Source organism: Colobus angolensis, unplaced genomic scaffold (genome assembly GCF_000951035.1).
Source record: "Colobus angolensis palliatus isolate OR3802 unplaced genomic scaffold, Cang.pa_1.0 Scaffold102, whole genome shotgun sequence".
NCBI lineage: Eukaryota > Metazoa > Chordata > Mammalia > Primates > Cercopithecidae > Colobus > Colobus angolensis.
Window position 1 is genome coordinate 144,623 of NW_012111142.1, and position 25,629 is coordinate 170,251.

Consider the following 25,629-nt stretch of genomic DNA (forward strand, 5'->3'; position numbering starts at 1 on the left):
AAAAAAAAAAAACTGTAGGGAAGGAAGTGAAGTACAGAGGAAATAGCCTTGGCATAGGATTCAGGGCACCTGAGTTCACATCCTGGCTCCACCAATAACTAACATCGGAGCTTGAGCCTCAGAACTCTGTAATTCTGAGACCCACACTCATGAAGGATGCCTCCAGTTGAACCATCACAAGTCAAGACCAGCCCACAGCCTTCTGGGAAGGACATGCTTGGGGAAAAAATGTTCCTATAGGATACTATAGGCCTGAAGAGTTGAGACATTTCTCTTTACCCTTCCTAATGTGAAGTCATCTTGGTTATTGGTGACAGGACCAAGGGGTAGCTGATTTGAGTTGGTTCTTCAGGAGCTGTACTTATCAATTATTAGTCATATAAACCAATGCTACTGATTTAATTCTATGCTTCCATTTCCTCAACTATAAAATGAGGATAAAAATAGCACTTGCTTATTGGGTTTCTATGAGAATTAAATCATGTTTAGTATTAAATTCCATGTATGGCAAATAGTAAATACCTCATAAATACTACCTATTTTTATCAACAATAATTCATCAATCAATATGTTTAAGCAGACATAACTAATGCAGCTCAGGGGTTGAAGTGCTAAACAAAGAAAATTAGAAGTAAGAGTGTGAAGCTCAAACATCCACTCTTACACTACCTTAGTGTGCTACCCAAATGGACAATATTTCTATTTTCTCTTATGCTTTCTATTTAAATAAAGATACAGACATCTAAAGGACTTTCAGTGAAATCAAAAAAGTCTAGCTTATTAGGAAAGTTCATTTCCACCTCTTTGGCCAAAGGTTAGAATTCAAATCTGAGAGGCACAGTGCAAAATAGAAAAAATTACCTTCTCCCACTCTTAGGGTTGGAGACGCGGAGGTGGAGGTGGCAGAGCGGCGTGGTGTTGACTGGGTAGACGCAGGTCCACTAGGATGAAACACATCTTCCACTCCTGACTGTCCGGCCTGGGTGGGACCAGCTGCACCTCCACCCCCAAACAGGTCACTCAGTAGTTCAGAATTGGTGGGAGGAGCCGCTGGTGGAGAGAAGCTGTTACTCACTGCAGACCCTTCCAGGCCCAAAAGGTCCACATCCTCAGGGGGTGGAGGGGCTGCTGGCTCCTGCTGCTTTTTGCTGGGCTTCTTGACTCCATGAGGCTTGTCACCATTGGCATTGCCATGTGGACTGGAAAGTGTCAGAAGTTCATCGTCTGACTGCTCACTTTCCTGGTTCACTAGGGCAGCGTGGTCCTCCTCACAGAATGACTTCTCTGATTTCTGATCTGAGGAAGGCCAGTATACCGTAAGAGATTAGTTGTTGACCACAGCATTGTTGGTTTTTGTTATATGTATATAATTCCAGAAAGACAGAGGATTCAGCCCTGAGCAAACAGTGCTTTCAGACCCCAACCAGTGGAACACTTGATGTATTTCATGTTATATTCAAATACCACTTGTTGAGCATCTGAGAGGAAGTAGAGTGTAGGGATAAGCAGCAGGAACTCTGGAGCCAGCCTAGGACTGAATCTCAGTTCCACTACTCACTGGCTCTATGACACTGGGCAATTTACTTTACTTCTCTGTGCCTTGATTTCCTCCTCAGCAAAGTGGGGATAACAAATTGTACCTAACAGCCAGGCATGGTGGCTCACGCCTATAATCCCAGCACTTTAGGAGGTTGAGATAGGATCACTTGAGGTAAGGAGTTTGAAACCAGCTTGGCCAACATGGTGAAACCCCATCTCTACTAATAATACAAAAATTAGCTGTACATCATGGCATGTGCCTGTAATCCCAGCTACTCAGGAGGCTGAGGCATGAGAATCGCCTGAACCCGGGAGGCAGAGGTTGCAATGAGCCAAGATCATGCCATTGTACTCCAGGCTGGGCTATAGAGTGAAACTGTGTCTAAATAAATAAACAGTACCTAACTCACAGGCTACTGTGAGAAATACATGAGATGATATTATAAATCACTCCAATCAACAGTAAGTAGTACCTAAGTGTTGATTCTTTTTTCAGGCGCTACGTTAGGTTCTTTGGTGGGGGAGGTGGTGGCAGGGATACAAACCATTATCTGCTAGTCCTTTGCTGACACTTCTTACTGTCTTTACTTCTCATGCGTCCTGTAGCCAAAAGCAAATCCTTTTTCCAACAGTCTGGAGCAGAAGTGAACCACATATTTAAAAAGTGAAAAGAAGGGCTCTGCTGTGAAAGGTCCTTATACCAGCTTGAAAGGGGTACTTTCAGCACAAAATGAGCAGCAGGAAAGAGGCCTCCTCTGGGGAAGGAGTGACTTTCCAAGCCCTCCCTGAGACAGAACTTCCCACAGAAATTTGGTATTTAATGCCAGATAGACCAACATTCCAAATCAAGTATGGATCCACATCCTTTATTCCAAATTCTAAAATGTAATAAGCTATGAAAAGGGAAAGGCTTTCCTAAGTTTGGCATGAATTCAGTTGGTGGAAAACTGACAGGAATGAATATGAAGATACTTATAGCCTTCATTTATCTCACTTAGGGCTATTATTTATATGTTCCACTGCAGAAATATTAATATGTTTGATTATAGGTTATTGTCTGAGATATCACGTGGGATGTCGAGTTATATCAGTTTATGTACCATATCACCCTTCTAAAATCCAAAAAATTCTGCATTCCTAAATATACCTGGCTCTGAGAGGTTCAGACAAGAGACTGTGCATCTATGCTAAAGCCTATTTCAGAGCCTACAGGAATTATCTCTAAATTATTTACTAAAATGACAGTGGAGAGGTTAAGAGTGAAGCTGTATTAAAAGCCCTCACTGTGAGGAAAATAAGAGGTAAGAAAAGTCTACAGGGGATGAGAAATCTACCTACTGTCCAGATACCACTGGGTTCTCCAAATTTGAGGATTTGCTAGTTCCATTTCTCAAAAGAAAATACGGAAAGTAAGTCGTTCAATTCAAAGGAATTTTATGAACAACTTTTTCATCAAACTGAAACCTGCAGGCAATGGGAATACTGTCTTACATTCACACATCAGAGGAAGGTCAATCAGGAGAATTTCAGATAGACCATCACCACAGCCAGTTTCCCATCCCTTTCATACCCAAACCCTGACTACCCACGTCTACACTGAATCTCACAGTTAATCTCAGCCAGCTCTAAAGCAAGGATGGCCAGTGGGTATTGGTTAGGATGCCAATGTCAGGCTACTGCTGGCAGCAGTTGGAAGTTTTATATTGAGAAAAATTCTGAAAATATCTCCAGGTTTGAGAGAAAAGAACACAGTAATCAAGTCCTTATTTTTGGTATGGTTGTTAAAGCAAGAGCAGAGATATATAGGCCAAGTGTTTGCTTTCTGTGCAGCAGGGTAAGCTCAGTTCTGCCCTGCTAGTGTGTTAAGGCTCCCGGGGGGAAATGCTGATTTTTATATTTTTGTAATATTTAGTTGAGAGCAGAAGATAGAATCCTGTGTTAATCTCATTACAGAGGCAGCAATCTAAAGGGAGACCATAAAAAAATCACACTTATTTGTCAGTCCAGGAAAGATGTGACCAAAAACACAGCATAGATAGAGAAGGGAGAATTCAGTTTAAAATGACCTTTTGCATCAGTCTAAGAGCATCTTTTCAGTTGAAAGTAGGGAAGTTGCCTGATTTGAAAAGGAAATGAATTGGAAGGATGTAAACTTGAATGATGTCTTTTTAAAATTTTTTTAATTACAAAAATTTTTTTAGAGATGGAGTCTTGCTCTGTCACCTAGAATAGAGTGCAGTGGTGCAATCATAGCTTACTGCAACCTTGAACTCCTGGACTCAAGCAGTCTTCCTACCTCAGCCTCTGACAAAGCTAGGACTACAGACATTTGCCACCACTCCCACCTAATTTTTTAATTTTTTTGTAGATACAGGGTCTTGCTATATTGCCTGGGCTGGTCTTGAACTCCTGGTCTTCCTGTCCTGGCTTTCCAAAGTGCTGGGCTTACAGGTGGGAGTCCATGTGCCTTGCTTAAATAACCTCTAAGTGCTGATTTACTTTAGTCTGCTTCTAGGGCCAACATCTTTACAGAAGAAATACATAATCATCAAACCATGTGACTTAAAGAAACACTTGTAAATACCTTGCCAACAGAGAGAGGCAAAGAAACCACTTTGTCCGTAATGCCTGGGGTTGTCTGGCGGGATATCTATTGGAGCCTGCCCTGCAAGACAAAAAGACCATGTAGCATCAATGAGACACAGGAAATAAATAACAGAGATGTTCATCCTGAAAAACAAAACCATCAGGTGACTCATACCTCCTAAGGCCAGCATATCTTGATGTTCCTGGTGAGAAGAGAAGAGGATGCTGGGATTGACATCTTTTGTGCAGTAATGTTCCCACGGAGGAGTTAAGTCTATTACTTTGTCATGGGGCTGTAGTTCTACATCCAGCGTCACCTGAAATAGCTGAGGATATTTTTCTGGTACATCACATGCATCTAACTCAGGCCTAAATAGGGATTTAAAAAAGATAAGTTCAGTGAAAAACAATGGAACTGGTATGATGTTTGGCACAGAAGTTTTCTTAGGTTGACTGTTAGGTTAAATCTAAGACTCATTTCTAAAAAAGACTCGATCATAACCAGATAAGTTACTTTACTTTTCTGACCTTCAGTTTCCTAATCTAGAGAAAAGAGGAGAATAATGCCTGCTCAACAAATTTGGATGCTACTGCATGTAAAAGCATTCTAGAAAGCAGGGCTGATGTGACTGGCATGGCAAAATCCATTATTAAAATAGTGCAATAGGCCCACAGCACTGTCCTGAGCCCTTGAACATCTACTCCTATCCTGGACCCAGCAACTCCACCCCAGCTTTAGCCACCCCGACACCTGAGTTCACCTAGACCACACTATGAGATAGGTTAATGTCATTGCAGAAAGGTCCTCCAGAAGCCTGCTTCAGTGCTATGGCAGGGCATCTATTCTGATGCATCATTGCTGATATCATACCACTGATTAAACTGCCATCCCCACTGGAAAACACAAGGGGATACACAGATACAAAGGATCAAAAGTAGTGATACTTTGTCCCGCTTTGTTTACCCTTATTCCCTCACATAGAATTTTAGACCTTTCTATTTGAAGTCTTTGGTCCCTTTGTACTTCTGAAGAGAAATCATATCCAACTGAAAGCTTTGGAATGCCCACAGCCTCTCTGTGCTACTAAGGGACACTCAGTAGTCTAGCAGCACAGGATTCCAGGGAATGCTACAGCCTAGTGCTATGGAGCCTCAGAACTTCACAGCTACTTTGATTCAAACAGAATTTTGGCCCGACCAGTACTTACTTGGTGAACTTTAAAACTGTTGTGTCCAGTGGTATGAATCCAGTGTGAAACTGAAGCTGGAATATCTGCGTGTTGGTCACCTAAAAATACATGAGAGAAGCACATTACAATCAATCAGCAGAAAGGGAATCTGATCAAAAGATTAGATTTTTGGGAGCCAGGTACTTTCAACTGTTTCAATATCTGAATTTGTGTTTACTATGGATATTAAATGACTGCCCCAGTTAGAATAGGCTCAGCTTCATTTCCAGCCTCTCCTCTCCTTGAACTCTGCCTCAGCAAACCATTTTCTCATCTGCTAAGTACTATGTTCTTGCACACGGGCGTATTTTGACTCATTGCATTCCTTCCACCCAGGATGCCCTGTTCCAACCCAATGAACTCATCCTTTAAGGCATGTCTTGAAAGTTCATATTCTCTCTGTAGCCTTTCTAGGCCACTGCTGGCTAAAACATACTGCTCCCATTATAACACCTCATCCTCCCTCTAATATGGTATCATGCTTATTCCTACTTGTATGGATTTCCCTTGCGAAAGTCAGTCTCTTAAAGGCAGAGACATAATCTCACTCTTGTCAATCCTAAATACCTTAACAATGGCTGGCACAAAGCACTCACTTAACCAATATGTGATGAATCAAACACAGTTACTTGTCACATTATTCCTATTAGCAAAGAAATGGCAATATCCCAAATGTTCACCAACTGATGATTATTAACTGAGATTAATAAATTGTGACATTACAATGGAATAATATTTGGCCATATAAAATAATAAAGTACTGACATACGCTATAACATGATCAGCTTCAAAAACATTATGCTAAGTGAGAGAAGGAAGCCTCAAAAGGCCACGTACTATACGATTCCATTATACAAAATGTCCCAAATAGACAAACCCATAGAGACAGAAAGTAGATCAGTGGTTGCCAGGAGATGGAGGAGAGGGAATAGGAAGTGACTGCTAATAGGTACAGGGTATCTTTTGTGGGTGATGAAAATGTTCTGGAATTAGATAGTGGTGATGTTTGCACAGCCTTTTGAATATACTAAGAACAACTGCATTGTACACTTTAAAATGGTGACTTCTATGTTATGTGGTTTTATCTCAATTTCTAAAACTGAAAAAATACAATCCCTAACTCCACATCCTCAGTAGAAATGTCTTCCCTTACACTGATCCAAATGGAGCACTATAAGAAAAGCACAGGCTTCTAAAGAGTATGGTTTGCTAAGAGTTCCGGGGCTGCCACCCTCTGGCACAGACTTCATGCCAAGGACTTTGAGCAAGTCATAACCTCTCTAAGTCTCAGTTCTTCCCCTGTAAGATGAAGGAGATGAGCTAAGCAATCTTTAAAGACTCTTTCTCATTCTAAAACTATAAGTCACTCGAGCCCAAAGTGATGGGGAGAAAAGATTCAGAAATACTCCTATTGAAGACTCAGATGCGCTTATGCCATGATTCTTCCTAAAACCATACCTTAGCCTGTAGCCGGCTCCCAATGGTTGACCTCAAGTGATACATGGAAATGACCACATCTCCCTGCACAGTGATGTTCAAGGGAATGAAGATTTTTCCATCTTGGACACGATATTCTCTGTAAACACAGACCAAAATATACATTGAAAGAGAGTTCAATCAGGTACAATCACACAGACACAGGTATAGTCCTCTGTGGCTCTGGCCCAGAGGCCTGCTTGCCCAGGCCTGGACTCAGAAACTATTTACTATCTTGAGCAAAAAACAGGAGTGCAGCCAGTGCCAAGTGGTTGTGCAGTGGGATAGTGCTGGTCTAATGCCAGGCCCCTTCTCTGCATCCCATCTGGACTGCAATTGCCCATGCCTGCTTTGCAGATTTCATTTTCCTCAAATGCATCTAGCCCCCATGTATTTGCCTTTTCTTAATTTTAAATTAATAGTAAAAGCAGAGATAAAGGGAACAAAAAATCCACTGGAGATCAGGATACAAACAGAAATGTCATGCTCTGTGAAAGTCTTGGATGCCAATCCTCAAATTCAATCTATTCCAAACTAATTTCATTTTACGTTACCACCCATTCCCTTCCCTCCACATCCCCTATGACCATCCACTGGCACATGCTCTCTATTATGGATTCTATAACTTCTTTAATTACATCACCATCTACCTAGTTGCTCACTTAGAAACCTCATTCATCAGTAATTCTTCCATTACCCTCACCTAATCCCATCAAGGCCATCTCCTCCTTCAATGACCAGGTGTCCTGTGTTCCCTTCCACTGTCTTAATCCTCTATATAGCTTATGCTAGTCCATTAGCCTATATCACCACTTGATTTGAAAAGGGGTCATGACATCCCCTGATTTATTTGTACTTTTCTAGGATTACCACTGATGTTGAACATTTTTTATATATCATCTATTTCACAATGATATAGTCTTTCAAGAAGAATATGATTCAACTCATTCCTGCTCATTTACACAAGAATTGAGAAGTACACAGGAAGAAGTAAAGTATCATGACTTACTTCATTCGTTCAAAATCTGTGCAAGTCGAATATATTTTGGTTTCTCCAATGAGTACATCACAGTAAGGGCGACATCCATTCCTCTGTTTGTTGAAAAAGGGTATTGGACTGACAGTGATCGACTTAATTGTGAGAGGCTTGAAGTGAGGGCAGTAGGGCTTGTCTGCGAGTAGGTCACACATATAGCCCAGGTATCTGAAACAGAAGATTGGCTCTGTTGGGGCCTATTGTACCAGGAGAAGCAAGCAATCAATATTTGCTATGAAGATTCTTCTTGCAAATTATTGTTATGATAAAAATTTACTCTATTAATTTCTTTTTTTTTTTTTTTTGAGGTGGAGTCTCGTTCTGTCGCCCAGGCTGCAGTGCATTGGCATGATCTCAGCTCACTGCAAGCTCCGCCTCCTGGGTTCACACCATTCTCCTGCCTCAGCCTCTCTAGTAGCTGGGACCACAGGTACCCGCCACCACACCCAACTAATTTTTGTATTTTTAGTAGAGAGGGGGTTTTGCCGTGTTAGCCAGGATGGTCTCAATCTCCTGACCTCGTGATCCACCCGCCTTGGCCCCCCAAAGTGTTGGGATTACAGGCATGAGCCACCGTACCCAGCCCATTCTATTAATTTATTAAACATTAACTAGCAAAAGATAATGCGACCAATAATTTAGGAAAGATTTTGTCTACTGAGATTGCTGTACTTCCCCAATGAACTGATAATAGGGTATTTATTAAATCAAAAAGCTTATGGGAGTTTTATAGTACCTCAATATTTGAACATGTATTCCTATTTTATCTAGCAGATCTAATTTATCAGCTAAAATTTGGCTTTGGATAAATTTTAGAATTTTATCATCAGAAGCACTTTTAATCCAAAAAGTTGAGGAGATGCAATTTTTTAAAAAATGAATATATTGTGATTAAAGGAAAGAAAAATGAATGTTATCTAAAAACGGTTTTCTTTTTTATTCCATTTTTCAGATTATCTTTTGTCATCTATTTTATTTCTATATCAGAGTTACAAGAAAAAGTGAATTTTAAAATGCTTTATTCTCTATGTATTTTTGCATTTCCCTTTGTTAATCATGTTCCCCACAGGAGGATCACCAGTGATAAGTATAACCAGCTACTGCTGTTTTTCAATAAAGACCCATATAATAAAACAAAAAGGGACTGGTCTTAGAGCTTGGGATGAGGAATGTTGTTCTGGCTATGTTCATTGGGCATTAGACCTGAGGCAAATCACAACATGCCTTGAGACATAGTTTCCTCACCTGTAAAATGAGGGAAGTTGGACATAAGTACTCTTTAAAGTTTGCTTCTAATTTTAACATCATAAATTTTCATATGGGGGCTTACAAACTGAATGACAATCCCATATCCTAATCCAATTCCGTTTTTCCATAGTTCAGGATAATGCCAGATTGATGTGGTTTGACTGTGTCCCCATCCAAATCTCATCTTGAATTGTAGCTCCCATAATCCCCACGTGTTGTGGGAGGGATCCGGTGGGAGGTAATTGAATCCTGGGGGAAGGTTTTCCCATGCTGTTCTCATGACAGTGAATAAGTCTCACGAGATCTGATGGTTTTATAAAGGGCAGTTCCCCTGCATACACTCTCTTGCCTGCTGCCATGTAAGATGTGCCTTTGCTCCTCCTTTGCCTTCTGCCATGATTGTAAAGCCTCCCCAGCCATGTGGAACTGTGAATCCATTAAACCTCTTTTCCTTTATAAATTACCCAGTCTCAAGTAGTTCTTCATAGCAATATGAAAATGGACTAACACAAAGATAAAGTAAAAGAAACTTATGAAAGGATTTATAAGGCAGATTTAAAACAGTACATGACACCAATTAGACCACATCTGTGCCTACCCAGCATCTAGCTTACTTTACCTCCTATGGGATGGTGAAAGTCCAATTCCTGGTCGCTTTGCATATAGCAATCGAATGGCTGGGCCAGGAGTAGAGTAGAGGTTACAGAAAATGAACATAGCACCAACCAGAATTGATGATGCCGCCCGTCCATCCTGTCAAAGAAAATGCATAAATTCATTATGAACCTGATCAAATCAGCCATTCTCCAATGAGAATGGCAGAATTTGCAATTAAGAGAGAGATAGAGGAGAAATCCTCTTAACTGTGGGTGCTTTTCATTTAAATATTATTTACTTGAAAACCAAAATTTGTTTCAGCTTTTTAAATCACAGCAGCAAGGAAAGACTCATCCTTAGAATAAAATTGACTCTAATCTGAGAAGCCCAGCAAAATACATTTGATTTGTATATATTTACTGAAAAATAATATAAACTTCAAAGTAACTTTGGACTTGTTAGCATCATAATTAATAGCTGAAGTCTCTTGGTTTAGGACTGGAAGTAAAGAGCTCCCAGGTTAGGTAAATGCTGCTTGTTGGGATATGGCATATATGTATCTCATGCAAAGTATGTTCCTAGATTCATATAAAATAAAGAACCTTCACCAGATTCAACTTCATTCAATGTAGAAATAAATCTGGTATGGACTAAATGTCTGTATGCCCCAGAATTCATATGCTGAAATCCTAACCCCAATGTGATGGTATAGGAAGTGGGACTTTGGGGAGGTAATTAGGTAGGGAGAGTGGAGCTCTCATGAATGGGAAATGTGCCCTTATAAGAAGAGACAAAAGAGCTTGCTGTCATCTCCCTCTGCTTTTGGCCATGTGAAGATACAAGAAGACAGCCATCTGCCACCCCAGAAGCAGGCCCTCACCAGACATTAGAAGTGCAGGCACTTTGGGCACAGTGGCTCATGTCTGTAATCCCAGCACTTTGGGAGGCCAAGGCAGGCAGATTGCCTGAGCTCAGGAGGTCGAGACCAGCCTAGGCAACGTGGTGAAACCCCATCTCTTAAAAAAGAAAAAAAGAAAGAAAAGAACTGCAGTCACCTTGATCTTGGACTTTCCAACCTCCAGAACTACATTTCTGTTGTTTAAGCCACCTGGCCTACAGTATATTTGTTATGGCAGCTCAAGTTAATTAAGACAAAATTCAGTAACATCCCTGACAGATGGTGACCTAGCCTCTTCTAGAACACTTTAAGTGACAGGGAGATTACTTCTACTTGAAGTAGCCCATTCCAGTTTACAGAGCTCTTCCTTATACTGAATATGTTGAGCTGAATTCCATTCCTCCATAGCTTCCACTCAGTGACCCTCATCCTTTTGTGAGACCAAAAAATAAACCTATTCCTTTCTCCCTATGGTAGTCCTTCACATATCTGAAATACCCTCCCTTTCCATCAATGCTTCTATTTCCCTTTTAAAACAAACTCAATCCCTTCTATTCTTCCTCATTTGATATTCCATTTTAAGAGATGTCATCATTTAGCACATTTCTTCTAAACAAATTCAAGTTTTAAAATGACAACCTTAAGCTGCCCAGATGTGAAATGCAAGATATGAGATATATTCTGACCAAACTAGAGGAGAAATATCATCTTCTTTATTCTGGACACTATGCTTGTATTAACATAACCCCAGGCCAAACTAGTATAAATGCAGGCTAAGCAACAACATAAGCTTTTATTATTCTCTCAATCCACTAAAACCCCTAGATTTTTTCCAGATGATCTGTTAAGGTAATATGCAAATATGTTTAATCTTTTAAAACCAGAATTCAGGACTTTACATTTATCTTGTATTTAATTTCAGGTTGTTAGTTTTTGTTAAGTGACCAACCTACAAGAACTTTTAAAATCCAAATTCATTATGTGACCCTTACAATTCTAAGACAATTGATAAGCTGAATTTAAATATCTTCATCAAAGGTGTTGATTAAAATGAATAACTAAATAAAACTTTCTCCCAGGAGAAAGGTGATCCATTAATCACCTACCTTTGGAAGCAGATATTCAACCTCAACTCAACTAAATATATAACAACCTAGCCAAATTTCTCCATCTTGACTATAACAAAATAAGAAATATCTTGCAGGACTCCAATAAACTATCTCAACTAGTCTATTAGTCATGTGAAGTGTTCAGTTGGTTTTATATGTGCTCATAACGAACCAATGAAGACTCCCCTTTTGCTAAGAGTTTAAAATCAAAACTTTCTCAGAATTGTGCCTTGAATTACCATCAGGTTCACAAGCCTATAACTTTCCAGGATCAACCTCCTTCCATATTTTGGGAAAAAAATCTCCTCTCTTCATTTGCCTGGCACCTCTCCTTCCTGTTTCTTCATATTACAAATGAAATCCATAATTGCTTCTCCAAGTGCTTTTGGCATTGTGTCACATAATTTAAGCCTTGAGAGTGAATTAATTTGAAGGATTGTGAGGCTCTTGTACTATCTTGCTACCTATCTGCTTTGTCTTAAGTATCATTGTTACGTCCTTCCTAGTTTGACATTTTTTCCCTCTGATAAAGAAAACAGAATAAAGGAGTTAAGATTATACCACGTGCCTCAAGAATTTGTTGTTGTCCTTATTCCAAACACAGTTTTAAACAAAGGATATTTTTCTTAATGTGATTTATTTTCAGAATTTAGCCTTCCTGACACTTTTCACAGATCCATGACTCTTGGATATGTAGCCTCTCTTTTTCCCTGTGATGCAGGTCTTTGAAAAAGTTTTTGTTTTTACTAAAAGACTACATTATTATTATTATTATTTTTTTTTTTTTTTGAGAGGGAATCCTACTCTGTTGCCCAGACTGGAGTGCAGTGACACTATCTCGGTCCACTGCAACCTCCACCTCCCAGGTTCAAGCGATTCTCCTGCCTCAGCCTCCCAAGTAGCTGGGATTATAGGCACATAGCACCACACCTGGCTGGTAGAGATGGGGTTTCACCATGTTGGCCAGGCTGGTCTCAAACTCCTGACCTCAAGTGATCCACCCACTTCGGTCTCCCAGAGTGCTGGAATTACGGGCATGAGCCACTATGCTCAGCTATGCTTATTATTTCTAATAAAACAACCAGTAGTATATTAAGATAAAAATAAGAGGTTGGGCGCGGTGGCTCACTCCTGTAATCCCAGCACTTTGGGAGGCCAAGGCAGGTGGATCACGAGGTCAAGAGATTGAGACCATCCTGGCCAACATGGTGAAAACTGTCTCTACTAAAAATACAAAAATTAGATGGGCGTGGTGACGCATGCCTGTAGTCCCAGCTACTTGGGAGTCTGAGTCAGGAGAATCACTTGAACCTGGGAGGTGGAGGTTGCAGTGAGCCGAGATTGTGCTACTGCACTCCAGCCTGGCGATAGAGCAAGACTCCGTCTTAAAAAAAAAAAAAAGAAAAGAAAAAAAAAGTTCCCTCCCCCAGCTTCAATTCCATTTCCCAAAGACATGGTATTGATTTCAACATATGCATATCCTTTTCGAGCGAGTTTACTGAGCACCCCTGTAGAACCATAATCTTTTGTTTGCCTCTTCTTTTTTCTTCTTCATTGGGTTTTTATTCTTTATGAAGAATCACTGAAACTGGGAGTTTCTGGTCTCTGTTGAGTCATCTTTCCTCCATCAAGATGTCAGATGTAGGCTCTCTGAACTTAGAGAAAATTCTTGAGTGAAGAGAAAATCACCAAGGCGCTTAAGGCTGCTTAGTCCCTAAAAGTAGTTCTGTTGCACCATCTGCTGTGCCTTGGAAAGGAAAATCCTTTGGTCTTCAACATTAAATTCTTACAAACACTAAGTGTTTTTCCTTTATTGCCAAGAGTTTGGAGATTTGAAGCAAAAAGAAAGAAAAAGTGTTCTTCAACTTTCTTTCCTGTTTCTTTCCTGTTTTAGCCAACTGGCTCTCAAGAAAGGACAGGGGGTGGGGAATCATCAAGTAATACTATAGCAAAAACATACACACTAAAGTTTATAGAAGCAATGAAATTTCCAGCATTAATGCTCAGATTACATTTGTGTATTCAGTCACGTACTGAAGCCTTTTATGCCTGGAGTACAAAAGTTTAAAAAAAGGCATGGTTCCTTCCTGCAAGATTACAATAGTCTAGTGCGAAAATATGTAGGAGAAGAGCTTATTATGACATAGGGTATTAAAAGTCACAGAAGACATTTAGATATAATGGGAATGTCTGTATTGTGAAAATACTCAAGAGTCAGAAGGATTTTACTGAAAGTTGAATTGTAAAGGACAGGCAAGAGTTCTGAGAAGAGTTAGGGAAAGGAACTCTAGGAAGCCGATGGTCAGAAAAATCATTAGTCCCAGTGGGAATGCTCTCAAATACAGTCAATCTATGTGACTTCTTACAAGGACATAGGTATCTTTTTTCTTTTATTTTCATTCAAACACAAACAGGAAGAAAAAATAAATATGCCAATATGTTAATGTTAACTTTATTCACACAAAAGTCAATGGCATTTTTAGCTGCGCACATATCACTCCTGTTTCTACCTCTTTTATAATATTTAACACATTCTAGAGTCCCTACGCTATGTGAGTTGTGTATACATCTGCCTTTCCCACTGGTAGTCAAGCTTTAAGTCAGGAATAATAAATCCCTTCCTTATTTTTACAACTCTCACATTATCTAATTCCTAAATATGGGCTCAATAAATCCTATTGAACTCAAATGTTACCTGTCTACCATTGTGTACAGGCTCATCCATATTTAACCAAACCAAACTATCACCACCAACAACAAAAGGTTACTCACCAAGCAGTGGACAACACAGACATTTTTGGGATTCTGCAGTAGCCAGTTATACATATTCCGACACACAGCAAAAAGGTTGTGCAGACTGGGAGCCTGCCTAATGGGCCAACTGCATTCTGAGACCTAAGGGAACACAGCAAAAGGAAATTAATTCCTCCAGCAACTTCCTCTTCATAAGCAGGTATCACACCAAACAACATCTTCTGGAAGTGATACCACATCCTCTCTTACTAGAGGCAGGAACGGTGGGAACAGGGTCCAAATACATGAAGAAGAGGGTGTTTAACACAGCAATTTTTTAAATTAAAGAATTCTGTTTCAGTAAAGGTATGAAAACACATTTTGAAACACATTTTAAATTAAACTAGACCATTTCAAGCACATACTTGGATTTTTTCTATTCTGTGAGGTTACATAGAATTTCATTTCTGTTAAGCATAAAATGTTTTGACCTTCCCACAAATGTTTAATTATAGGGTTATAAGTCCTGTACCATCTCTGATTTATCCCAGCTCTCGTGATAATATGAAAAGTGCTACAGAGTGAGCCAAAGGCAGGCTTGGGCATGGATCTATTTTTTTTTCTCTTTTAATCAAAGGACATAACTTACAGGGGAAACCCTTGGCATTTTCATTCACTTAACATGCATATTTTTTCACACATTATGGATCATCAACTAAGTTACAGGAACACTGCTTGGCTCTGATCCATGCAACAATCATCTAAGACAGGTATTAATATAATCCCCATTTTGCAGATGAGAAAACTGACTCTCAGAGGTTACCCAGAGTCACAGTGCTGCTCAGTGCAGCCCAGATCTTCTGAATATAAATCATCATGTTACAACAGCACACTGGTTGACATTATCATTTGCCTCAAAATACTGTTAAGGCATGATCCCCAGTTGATTACATATTTACTAATTTAGCTAAGAAACAACAAGGAGAAGCTTACAGTTGGACAAACTTCATAACCTCTTTAAGCCTTTCTTTCTTCATAAAATGTGGTGAACATTACCTCTTACATAACTCACACAGCTGTGGATACTACATGAACATGTACTTTAAGAGCTTAGCTCAGTATCTGACACACCCAGAGTGATAATAAATGTTGGCAATTATTATTATTTTATCAGGTAACTGTCAATGCAAAGCACTGCAGTCAGGACGGGCCATATTTGAAGAAAAATGAAGTCCTCCATGGTGAGAGTATAGACTGAAGGGTCAGATCATACAGTCTTTTTAAGGAGCTGGGAGAATATTTAAGGAGACCAACTCTCAGATCTACATTTCCAAAGATCTTTCAGGCTCCAGTATGGAGAATAGAAATGGATAACAAGAGCTTAAAGGTAGGGAGCCCAGTCAGGAGGTTGGTGAGGAGTATCAATAAGGGATGATGGTGGCTAAGGCTAGCTGAGTGGCAGTGGGGTACACACATAATTGAGGGACTCAGGAGATAGAAAGGTGGTGGGACACCTGGACATAAGACAGGTGATACATGGTGGCAGTGTGTGCATGTGGAGAGGTGTACTGAAGAGTGTGTCAGGGGAGGGAGAGGAAAGAGTCAAGCCTGAACTCCAGGTTTCCAGCTTGAATGGCTGGATAGAAGGACACAAGAAGTGCTATTTCCTGAGATAAAGAATTCTGGAGAAAGAAGAGGCTTCATACAGATGACATCAGAATGTGCTCTGCAATCCCAAATGTCTCAAATTCCTTCTATTTGACCATGGGAAAGGGAGGCAGGAGGAATGTGTTTGATTAGCCCTTTTCTGGTAACCAGATAATAAATAATCAAAATATGACTGGGAAGTTATCTGTGCTCTTGGTAGAGCTGGCATCTCAAAACAAACACGTTGAGTTTCTCTCTCTGGGGCTGCCAAGAAAGCCCATTCTTTTTGGTTAACGTGTAACTTTTTTCTACAAGATGACTGTGGGGCAATGGCAGGAGACCTCCAGGTTACCCACTTTCATATACCTTTGGGAGGGACAAGTATGGTTTATTAAACAAAGTATTTGAAATGTTTGGCATAGCTCCCAAACAGTTCAGGGTGATCTAGTACTGGCCTCTGTCAATTTAAACTTTATAATGGCTTGCCCCTTTTACCCAACATGATTCAGGGCTGTTTCTGGTCTAATCTTTACCAACATATATATTCCCCATTGATGTGTCTATTTTCAAGGAATGGAAATGACTTACTGATTAAAAATACAGAATAACTGGGAAGATACATTTTGCTGTCAGAGGAATCATAAAATGTGTATTTGTACAAGCTCCTTTCTGTCTGCAATGTATTTTCTTCCCTTGGTAAACTCCAATTCATCTTTTAAAACCCACGTTCAAGATCCAATAGGCCTTATTGACATTTACTGAATATTTCACCCAACTGCTGCAGAATTTATATTCTTTTCATTAGCAAATGGAACATTTTCTAGAATAGACCATAGTCCACAAAACGAGTCTGCACAAATTCAAAAACATAGAAATTGGCCGGGTGCGGTGGCTCATGCCTGTAATCCCAACAGTTTGGGAGGCCAAGGCAGGCAGATCACGAGGTCAGGAGTTCAAGAACAGCCTGGCCAACATAGTGAAACTCCGTCTCTACTAAAAATACAAAAAATTAGCTGGGTGTGGTGACAGACATCTGTAATCCCAGCTACTCGGGAAGCTGAGGCAGGAGAATCACTTGAACTTGGGAGGGGGAGGTTGCAGTGAGCCGAGATCACGCCATTGCACTCTAGCCCAGGCAACAGTGCGAGACTTCATCTCAAAAATAAATAAATAAATAAAATAGAAATCATACCAAGCATCTTCTCTGACCACAATGGAATAAAACTTTACAACTAAATAACAAAAGGAACCTTGGAAAGTACATAAACATATGGAAATTAAACAACATGCTGCTGAAGAACCAATGAGTCAATGAAGAAATTAGGAAGGAAATTTAAAAATTTATTGAAACAAATTAAAATGGAAATATACAAAAACATATGGGATACAGCAAAAGAAGTACTAGGAGGAAAGTTTACAGCAATAAACACTGATATCAAAAAAGTAGAAAGACTTCAAATTAACAACCTAACAATACATCTCAAGGAACTAGAAAAGCAAGAACAAACTAAAGCCAAAATTAATAGAAGGAAAGAAATAATAAAGACCAGAGCAAAAATTAAGAAAATTAAAACTAAAAAGAAAAAAGATAGACAACATAAAAACTTGTTTTTTTGAAACAATACACAAAATCAATAAACCTCTAGGTAAGCTAAGAAAAAGAGAGAGAAGACACAAATAAATAAAACCAGGAATGAAGAAAGAGACATAACAACTGAGACCTCAGAAATACAAAGACTCATAAGTGATGGCAACTATGAACAACTATATACCAACAAATCAGAAAACTTAGAAGAAATGGATAAATGCCTGGACACATACAACCTACCAAGATTGAACCATGAAGAAATAGAAAACTTCAACAAACCAGTAACAAGTAATGAGATTGAGGCTGTAATTAAAATTCTCCTATCAAAGAAAGGCCCAGGGCCTGATGGATTCACTGCTGAATTCTACCAAATATTTTTAAAATAACTAATATTAATCCTACTCAAACTATTTTTTTTAAAACTGGAAGAAGAAATACTTTTGAACTCATTCTACAAGGCCAGCATTGCCTGACACTAAAACTAGAGAAGGATACAACAAAAAAAGAAAAACTACAGTTCTATCACTGAAGAACACAGATACAAAAATCCTCAACCAAATACTTGCAAACCAAATGCAACAACACATTAAATAGATCGTTCACCATTATCAATAAAGATTCACTTCATGGCCGAGCGTGGTGGCTCACGCCTGTAATCCCAGCACTTTGGGAGGCTGAGGCCGGTGGATTACGAGGTCAGGAGGTCAAGACCATGCTGGCTAACATGGTGAAAGCCCGTCTCTACTAAAAATACAAAAAAATTAGCCAGGCATGGTGGCGGGCACCTGTAGTCCCAGTTACTCGGGAGGCTGAGGCAGGAGAATGGCATGAACCTGGGAGGTGGAGCTTGTAGTGAGCCAAGATTGCATGACTGCACTCCAGCCTGGGTGACAGAGCAAGACTCGGTCTCCAAAAAAAAAAAACAAGTTTCACTTCATGGGTAAAAGGATGGCTCAATATATGCAAATCAATAAATGTTATATACCACATTAATATAATCAAGAACAAAAAATATATGATTATTTCAATAGATGCTGAAAAAGTATATGATAAAATTCAACATCCCTTTATGATAAAAATCCTCATGAGGCCAGGCATGGCAGCTCACGCCTATAATACTAGCACTTTGGGAGGTGAGACAGGCAGATTACTTGAGGTCATGAGTTTGAGACCAGCCTGGCCAACATGGTGAAACCCCTGTCTCTACCAAAAATACAAAAATTAGCCAGGAATGGTGGCAGGTGCCTGTAATCCCAGCTACTTGGGAGGCTGAGGCAGGAGAACTGCTTGAATCCGGGAGGCGGAGGTTGCAGTAAGCCAAGATCGCACCACTGCACTCCAGCCTGGGTGACAGAGCAAAACTCCGTCTCAAAAAAAAAAAAAAAAAAAAAAAAAAACCTCATGAAAATAGATATAGAAGGAACATACCTCAAAATAATAATGGCCATCTATGACAAATCCATGACTAACATCATACTGAATGGAGGAAAATTGAAGGCCTTTCCTCTAAAGAATGAAGCACAACAAGGATACCCACTTTCACCACTATTATTCAACATAATACTAAAAGTCCTGGCCAGAGCAATTAGGCAAAAAAAGAAATAAAGGACAACTAAATTGGAAAGGAAGAAGTCAGATTACCCTTGTTCGAACTCAACATGATCTTATGGCTAGAAAAACCTAAACACTCCACCAAAAAAACTGTTAGAACTGGCAAATGAATTCAGTAAAGTTGCAGAATACAAAACCAACATGCATAAATCAAGAGCATCCATATGTGCTAACAGCCAACAATCCGAAAAAGAAATCAAGAAACCAATGCCATTTTCAATAGCTACAAAAAAATATAAAATACCTGGGAATCAATCTAACCAAAAAAGTGAAAGATCTACACAAGAAGAACTATAAAACTCTGATGGAAGAAATAGAAGAGGACACACACAAAAAAAGGTATTCCATGCTCATGGATTAGAAGAAATAATATTGTTAAAATGGCAATACTACCCAAAGCAATGTACAGATCCAATGCAATCTCTATCAAAATACCGATGACATCCTTCACAAAATTTAAAAAAAAAAAACCTAAAATGTATATGGAACCACAAAAGACTCCAAATAGCCAAAGCCACCCTGAGCAAAAAGAACAAAGTGAGAGGCATCACATTATCTGACTTCAAAGTTTATTATAAAGCTACTGTAACCAAGACAGCTTGGTACTAGCATAAAAACAGGCACATGGACTAATGGAACAAAATAGAGAACCCAGATATAAATCCACACATTTACTACCAATTCATCTTTGACAAAGATGCCAAGAACTTGCAGTGGGGAGAGGACAATCTTTTCCATAGATGATGCTGGGAAAAGTGGGTAACTATATGCAGAAAAATGAAAATAGACCTATATCTTTCACTATACACAAAAATCAAATCAAAATGTATTAAAAACTTGAATCCAAAACCTGAAAATATAAAACGACTAGAAGAAAACATTAGAGAAATGTTCCAGGACATTGATCTGGACAAAAATTTCTTGTGGAAGACCTCAAAAGCACAGGCAACCAAAGCAAAAATACACAATTGGGACTATATGAAGCTAAAAAGCTTCTGCAAAGCAAAGAAAACAATGAAGTGAAAAGACAACCCACTGAATGGCAGGAAATACTTGTGAACTATTCATTTGACAAGAAATTAATAACCAGAATATATAAGGAGCTCAAACAACTCAATAGTAAAAAAAAAAAAAAAAAATTAAAAACTGGGCAAAAGAGTTGAACAGAATTAACAGATCTTCAAAGGAAGACATAGAGATGGCACACAGTTATATGAAAAAATGTCCAACATCACCAATCAGAGAAATGCAAATCAAAATCACAATATAGTGTCATCTCACTTCAGTTAAAATAGTTTGTATTGGCCGGGCGCAGTGGCTCAAGCCTGTAATCCCAGCACTTTGGGAGCCCGAGACGGGCGGATCACAAGGTCAGGAGATCGAGACCATCCTGGCTAACACGGTGAAATCCCGTCTCTACTAAAAAACACACAAAAAAAAACTAGCCAGGCGAGGTGGCGGGCGCCTGTAGTTCCAGCTACTCTGGAGGCTGAGGCAGGAGAATGGCGTAAACCCGGGAGGCGGAGCTTAGATCCGGCCACTGCACTCCAGCCCGAGCGACAGAGCCAGACTCCATCTCAAAAAAAAAAAAAAAAATAGTTTGTATCAAAAAGGCAGGTAATACCAGATACTGGTGAAAATGTGGAGGAAAGGGAACTCTTATACACTGTTGGTGGGAATGTAAATTAGTACAATCCCTCTGGAGAACAGTATGAAGGTTCCATATGACCCAGCAATTCCACTACTTGATACATATCCAAAAGAAACGAAATCAATATATCGAAGATAAAGCTGCACTCCCATGTTTACTGCAGCACTGTTCACAATAGCCGAAATATGTAATCAACCTAAGTGCCTACCAATGGATGAATGGATAAATGTGGTATACGTACACAATGAAATATTATTCACATAAAAAAGAATGAAATCCTGTCATTTGCAGCAACGGGGATGGAACTGGAGGCCATTATAAGTGAAATAACCCAAGCAAGAAAAAGAAATACTGCATGTTTTTTACTCATATGCAGAAACTAAAAATGTGGATCTCATGAAGATAAACAGTAGATTAGTAGTTAACAGAGGCCAGGAAGGGGAGTGGGATGGGGTTTGAAGGAGGAAAAAATAATATAAATGTAATTAAACTGTACACTTAAAATGGTACGTTATATATGCATCTTTAACTCAAATGTTTAAAAAAAAAAAGTTCAAGTGCTCTCTTGTCTCTGATCATTTCTCTAATACTCACAGAAATGCTTAGTCATCTTTATACTCAAGCCCCTGTTTACTTTCATCTATTACAACTTTTTTCAGTAGAGCAACATGGTTAAGTCCACAGGCTGGATTTTCACTCTGGTACCATTTACTACTTGATTAACCTTAAGCAACTTACTAACCTCTCCAGGCCTCAATTATCTAGTGTGTAAAGTGTAAATGAGCATTGCAGGATTGTTGTCAGAATTAAGTAGCACAACATAAACACAGTAAATGCCAGCTTGTGGTCAAGCAGTACTGAATAAACTGCTTATATCTGTTCCCCTTCTAGACACCGAGCTCCATGAGAAGAGAGACCATAACTTACTCATTTTTGTAACCCCAGTGTCCACTGTGCATGTGTTGCTCATATGGTAGATGCTCAGCAGGTATTTGCTGAGTGAGTGAATGAGTGAAAGAATAAAGGAATGAACCCCATTTGGCAATCTATTTTTATAATAAGATTTGTCCACACGTATCATATCTTGAGGAGGGAACAGGTGAACCCATTTTATTGGGTTTTTAGACTGTAACAGAATGAAAGTATAGAAAATGTATTGCCCCAACAATATTTTTGAAGGTTTTAAAAACTGGCTATTACACACACACACACACACACACACACACACACCCCAATGTCAATATCTGTAATGAGTCTCAGCTAAAAGTTGGCTAAATTATTCTTAGCACAATAGGCAAATAGCTCCAGAATCATTAACTCAATCAAGTAAATAATATTAATTTAAAGTACTCCGTAATTATATATTTACTTGATATATAATTATACACTATTAAGCAAACATACAATTAGAATTTTTTAAAAGCATGTGCTCTGTCTAAAAGGGGAAACCACTAAGGCATAAACAAAACCAACAAAATAAAAAAGGAATTCAATCACTGCAAGCTATTTTTGTAGCTCTCTGGAGTTCATAGCTTCATGCAGTAACTGACATTTCTCAATGCTGTCTCCAGTTTTCCTGAACACCTTGAACACCTCCTGGGTTTGCTTAGCATCAGAGGACACCATACAAATTACAGGGCTGCCATGATACCACCCAGTGGGAAAAAGAGGCCAAATCATCGCCAGGGCTGAATACCATTCAATTTTCAAGTCTCCATCATCCCTAGCCCAAGACAGGATGGGCAGAAGCAGCCACTCACTAAGCATAGGAATGAAAGCTTCTACAGAGAGTATGACTTAATTGCCATATCTAGTGTTTTATGAATCACGCACCATTTTTGGAGGATGCAGATAATTCAATCATTTATTGTGGCATTTTATTATCACCAATATTAATCATAGCTACTACTAACTGAATGATGACTCTAAGCAAGACACTGCTATCAAATTTATTCCTTACAACAAACCTACAAAAAAAAAATTTAGGAATGCTTGTGAGATAGGCGCTCTCTTATTAGCATATTCATTTTACACAGGAGAAAAACGAGTCCAAAGAGAGGTAAAAGTGACTTGCCCAGGAAGAAGAACAGCTGAGATGTGAAGCCAGGATAATTTTTAAAGTCTAAAGTTTGTATACACTATACAGCTTCATCTCAGTTTAAAAAAATAAAATTTGTGCACTCTCCATTATACTACATTGTCTGATGACTGATAACAATAACTCCACCTTGCATTTGTAGAGTAGTTACAGCTTCAAGTGATGGCTGTATTTTACCAGGGTTAAGACATTCAATTCATGGAAGGCTTCATAACTAGAATGTGGGAGTCTCTGGTCCTCTGGCCCCAGGCCAGGGATTGTTTTTTTCACTCCAGTTATTTCCTGTCGTGACACTGAGGCATGGTGGCAGAGTGAGAGATGAAGTATGAGCTATAAAGTTCCTCCACTCCAGCCAATCTCCCACCAACCTCCCACCAATGCAGAAGCAACTGGGAGCTGTGGTGACCTCTTCAGTGTGCTCTGGAAGAAAAAGGAGTAAAAACATTGACCTTCAATCATGAGTCCTTTAAGACACCACGTTGATAATACATTTTCCAAAAATCAAATTGTTCCCAAAGGGAAAGAAATCCTACAAGATTATGTCATTCAGAAATAGTTGGCCGGGCGCAGTGGCTGAAGCCTGTAATCCCAGCACTTTGGGAGGCCGAGACTGGCGGATCACGAGGTCAGGAGATCGAGACCATCCTGGCTAACACAGTGAAACCCCATCTCTACTAAAAAAAATACAAAAAAACTAGCCAGGCGAGGTGGTAGGTGCCTGTAGTCCCAGCTGCTCGGGAGGCTGAGGCAGGAGAATGGCGTAAACCCGGGTGGCGGAGCTTGCAGTGAGCTGAGATCTGGCCACTGCACTCCACCCTGGGCAACAGAGCGAGACTCCGTCTCAAAAAAAAAAAAAAAAAAAGAAATAGTTAAGAGGGTAGAGTCTAAAAGAACCAGCTGGGCTGCAGATTTCTTTGCTCCTAGAAGGACTCCGTCACCATACTGTCCTTCCTGGGTGGACAGTGGAAGGAGGAGAGACAAAGTGGCCCTAGAATAAATAGCATTAATCAGAACTTAAGAACTTTGGAGCCAGGTTAGACTTGTTGTCCATTCATCCAGCTTTCCATTTATTGCCAACAGTAATGCCAAGAAATGTGTAAAAGTTTCTGATATTCTGGGGCACAGCTATAAATCTTCTATGCAGAAACCAAACCAGTATATACACGCATACACACACATAGGCATGGAGTGGATGGGAACAGTGTTTATGTTGGGATGATGAGAAAGGTTTAAGTATAGATAGTCGTGTTGGTTACACAACATTTGGGAATGTAATTAATGCCACTGAAATTGTATGCTACAAATGGTTACAATTATAAGTTTATGTTATGTATATTTTACCACAATAATTTTTTTAAAGGACGGAAAACAGATGGTTAAGCTCTCTGAAGCCCTCCTATAGATCTACATACACCGAGGAGTCATTATGAACATCTGGTTTGACTGATGCATCTTGTTGGTCTCCAGGACTTCACTGACAGCATCAGTACTCTTATTTCCTCAAGGTGGATATTGGCTATAAAGAGTAAAAAAAAAAAATTTTAAATAAAAACACCTGAGGTTCAATACCTCCTTTGCAGTCCTGAACAGGTATTCTAGTACTTTGCTTTTGAATGCTGGGCTATGTGCTATGCATTCTTTTGAGTTGTAGCCTCTGCTAAACTGAGACTAAACAAAGTCCTATTTTAACATTCTGTGACATATGCAAATACGTAATAGAAAAATGAGGAAAATAGTATTGATTATTTCCTACAATTCCTGTCAACCAATGTGGCTTCTAAGCATAAAAGCGAATCAAAATACAGAATGACAACTCTCAGCAAAGTAAAATCTTTCTGGAAACAGCCTGTCTTTGCCAACATCACTACCTACATCTTCAATGCAGGTTTGAACACATACAAACAATCACATAATCATCATGTAAAGTGACTGAATTCAGGTTTCAACGCACAGAGGTATATGATGTGGGCAGATCCAGACTCCTACGAGTTTATAAATAAAAAATTCCTATGAGTTTATACACCCTTATGAATCTATAAATAAAACCAGTTCCATGTTCGGTATTTATGGTAGGCCCTACCATCAACACTTATTAAAATAAGGTTTAATTTCAGACCTAGCACTTCACAGAACTGGAAGGAGTAAGAAATGGTTCTAGTCCTCATGAATTGAAAGGTAAAAACAAAGAAAGCTTTTCTAAGTCATGCAACAATGAGATGCAAATCCATTAACAGTGTTAGTGCTGGGGAAAGAAAGGTCTAGGAGTTTGAAAAGAGATGTAGGCAAATCAAAAACAAAGGTAAGATGGAAATACTATGGTTTTGGGACTGCCTCCCTGAGATGCAACTAACGGTAAAGGAGACAGGTCAGAGGATCCACTTCCATTCTGCCAAATTCTAGGACTATCTAGGAAGAGCTAAAGATGTAGTGCAATCCCGTGTTTTGGGAGAAATAATTGGAAAAGCCTCATGGCATGTGGAAATCTTCTCCTTAGCAAAATTAGGCTAATAAAGAAGAAGATGGGCTGGGGGTGGTGGCTCACACCTATAATCCCAGCAGTTTTGGAGGCTGAGGCAGGTGGAT

At 39.4% G+C, this 25,629-nt stretch overlaps 1 protein-coding gene across 4 annotated transcripts in view; it reads right to left on the reverse strand.

Moving 5' to 3' along the window:
- Window positions 1–25,629, reverse strand: part of DNAJC6 (DnaJ (Hsp40) homolog, subfamily C, member 6) — a 167,446-nt gene that overhangs the window by 26,982 nt on the left and 114,835 nt on the right. For all 4 annotated transcript variants that reach the window (XM_011940716.1, XM_011940724.1, XM_011940731.1 and 1 more), the window contains 8 exons: window positions 14,491–14,613; window positions 9,734–9,867; window positions 7,840–8,034; window positions 6,813–6,930; window positions 5,334–5,413; window positions 4,301–4,494; window positions 4,124–4,204; window positions 862–1,296 (listed from right to left, as the gene is read on the reverse strand). In XM_011940716.1, coding sequence (XP_011796106.1) covers window positions 862–1,296; window positions 4,124–4,204; window positions 4,301–4,494; window positions 5,334–5,413; window positions 6,813–6,930; window positions 7,840–8,034; window positions 9,734–9,867; window positions 14,491–14,613 — 1,360 coding nt within the window. The remainder of the gene's footprint in view (window positions 1–861; window positions 1,297–4,123; window positions 4,205–4,300; window positions 4,495–5,333; window positions 5,414–6,812; window positions 6,931–7,839; window positions 8,035–9,733; window positions 9,868–14,490; window positions 14,614–25,629) is intronic.